Source organism: Xenopus laevis, chromosome 9_10S, assembly GCF_017654675.1.
Source record: "Xenopus laevis strain J_2021 chromosome 9_10S, Xenopus_laevis_v10.1, whole genome shotgun sequence".
In the NCBI taxonomy this organism is placed as follows: Eukaryota; Metazoa; Chordata; class Amphibia; order Anura; family Pipidae; genus Xenopus; species Xenopus laevis.
In genome coordinates this window covers 50,070,370-50,073,327 of record NC_054388.1, presented here as the reverse complement: position 1 = coordinate 50,073,327, position 2,958 = coordinate 50,070,370, and the positions used below count along the sequence as shown (strand labels likewise).

At 49.5% G+C, this 2,958-nt stretch overlaps 1 protein-coding gene across 1 annotated transcript in view; it reads right to left on the bottom strand.

The window, feature by feature from the left end:
• The window catches only part of cntnap5.S (contactin associated protein family member 5 S homeolog), a 274,058-nt gene extending 272,644 nt beyond the window's left edge, over positions 1 to 1,414 (bottom strand). The window contains exon 1 of the mRNA XM_018237742.2: positions 1,045 to 1,414. Coding sequence (XP_018093231.1) covers positions 1,045 to 1,381 — 337 coding nt within the window. The 5' untranslated portion in view covers positions 1,382 to 1,414. The remainder of the gene's footprint in view (positions 1 to 1,044) is intronic.
• Positions 1,415 to 2,958: the final 1,544 nt, after the last annotated feature.

Below are 2,958 nucleotides of genomic sequence, written 5' to 3'. Positions count from 1 at the left end.
AAAAGGAATTTCAATGAAAATCAGGGTAATCTGTGTCTGCAGGCACAGCCAGTCTCCCATGTTGAGATGTTTTTCATGGGATTGTTGGAATATTAGAAACAAACCCAATCTGGAGCCTTTGTGAAGGATTAAGCTTTCACAACAACAGCACCAGTATATTTCCCTTCCCAACTAAGCACTGGAAAGAGCAGCACAAGCCCAAGGGTTGACCATGTGTAAATGTTATTGCTTCTCTGCAGCAGGGAGATTTACTTGTACCTTCACACCAATGTATTGAAACTAGAGGAAGATCCGGGGACTAAACTTGTTGCCGTATGTCTTAGCAGACCCTACTACACACATGTACCCCACTGCCAAGGTATGTTGTGTATTTGCTTGAAGTGATAAGGGGTGAAATGGCTTACTTATAGGTTATTGCAGTTGATCCTATATTAAATGTGGCAGCCAGCAATGCCAAGCTCAATAGCCCCTTAACCCGTTATAATGTAAGGAGCAACTGTGAATGTACAAATAATAATGTGGTCTAGGGACCATTGCATTCCATGCAAGGGCATGAAGGTTTTAGTACTATGCATCAGGATCAGAGTTGGGGTATCATTGAAAAGTGGCATATGCTGGGGCACCAGCATTGGAGGTCATTGCAGCTTCAATGAGCAGGGCTGAATAACACCTGTTTAAGGGTAAGGGTTTGGGTGGCATTTGTAGGGATATATGTTGGAGGTACCAACTGCTCTGGGAGGATATTGCTGTACCATCTTTAAGGAGTGAGGCCTTGGTGCCATAATTCAGGACTATGGGCTGAAGTAGAATATGAACAGGGTTAGAGTTGTAGTATCATATGAAAGGTAGTGGGTCACTCTCTTTAAGGGGTGCTGGGTAACACCTGCAATGGACCTGGGTTACCATCTTTTAGTGGGAGGGCATTGGGGTACCATTATTAAGGAGTAAAAGTTGGGGTACCATCAGTAAGGGATGAGAGGTACCATTTTTCCAAAGTGAGTGCTAGGTGCCATCTGTAAGGGGTGAACGGATTTCTTTACTCACAGCTTGCTGCTGTACATCCCCGGTGCCAGGAAGCAGACAGCAGTGCCATGAACACACACCAGATATCCGTATCCATGTCTGGCCAAAGCGTTAGGTGCCTGTCCAGATGCCCAGATGATGAACAGTCCCCTCGGATGCCCGTGCCAGTCCCGTGGCTCTCAGCAGCATCCAGGAGCCCGGGGCACAGCTGCAGACATTCCACCCGCACACACACAGCACAGATCCAACAGCAGAGCCGGAGACACGCGCGCCTGGGAGAGCGAGAGAGCCGGAGATTCAGCACTGACATGGAGGACAGCTCCTTATAGGCGAACGCTAAGCGCTCCCCCTCCCGCATCCCACAGCGGCTACACCCACCGCGTGCAGCCCGGCCCGGCTCCTACTCAGCAGGTAGAGGGGCAGCAGGGCAGGGAGAGGGGCAGCAGGGCAGGGAGAGGGGCAGCAGGGCAGGGAGAGGGGAAGCAGGGCAGGTAGAAAGGCGCAGCAGGGCATGTAGAGGGGCAGCAGGGCAGGAAGAGGGGCAGCAGGGCAGGGAGAGGGGCAGCAGGGCAGGAAGAGGGGCAGCAGGGCAGGGAGAGGGGCAGCAGGGCAGTTAGAAAGGCGCAGCAGGGCATGTAGAGGGGCAGCAGGGCAGGGAGAGGGGCAGCAGGGCAGGGAGAGGGGCTGTAGGGCAGGGAGAGGGCAGCAGGGCAGGTAGAGGGGCAGCGGGGCAGGGAGAGGGGCTGTAGGGCAGGTAGAGGGGCAGCATGGCAGGTAGAGGGGCAACAGGGCAGGGAGAGGGGCAGCAGGGCAGGGAGAGGGGCAGCAGGGCAGAAGAAGTTAAGAATGGTACAGATTGGGGAATTTATGAGTGGCATATCTATCAGATGGAGAGGGTGGTGCAAATGAGAAGTTTAAGGGCTGGCAATGCTCCAAGAGCATGAGATTAGCACAGAGGGGAAAAGGTGGCACAGCTGAGGATTGGAGGTGCTTGTGGAAGAGGGTGACACATATAGTGGAAGACAATGGTAGTACAAATAGGATACAGTGCAGTGGAAAGAGACAAGTGTAAGGATAGCGCAGATAATGGTTGGCGTGAGTGTGGCATGGCATGAAGAGAGTGAGTTTTCAGTGCCAAGTGATCATGGTGGTGAAGCAGATGGTAAAAGATGAATGTAACACAGAATAAATATTGAGGTGGCAGGGTTGTAAGTAGCATCACTAGTTAAGGGTGTTAGTACTGGCAGTGGTTCAGGGAAGGATAAAAGAAGCAGGATGTTAAGGTATGTGGTTGATGGTGGCATAGCTGGTACATTGTTTTACTTAAAGCAGGCAAAGAAGATAGATACACTGGGTTATGGTGCCATTGAAAGAGGGTGGGATTTGCACAGATGAGAGAATATGGAGTATCAAAGGTGGGAAAGGATGAGGGTGGCAAGGGTGAGCAACAGTGAGAGTGATACACCTGGAAGAGGGTAATGCTGGCAGAGATACACAAGAGAAGTAAATATGTATAATACTGTTTGGAGAGATTGATGCAAGGTGGTTAGGCCTGCGGTGATTATAATAGCACAAGAGGTATAAAATCATGGCACAGAGAAAGGGCTGCACATCTGTAGTGTATAGGAATGAGTGAAAGGATTAGGAAAGAATGAAGCTCTATAAAAGCCCAAGACGGCAGAGTATAAGGGTGGCGGTAGCCCTCAATAGAAGTGGGTACCCTGAAGAGAAAATTTTAGTAGTGACACTGATTTTCTTGAGGGAGGCGAGGACTCGGAGAGAAGATAACATAACTCTACAGAAAGCAATACAGAATTTCTTTAGTGCTGCATACATGTCTCTTATAAGTTTTATTTCAGATAACAGCCATAAGGAACGTGTAGAAATGATTAATGTGTTGGGATAAATATTTAGGATATTACAATCATGTGTATG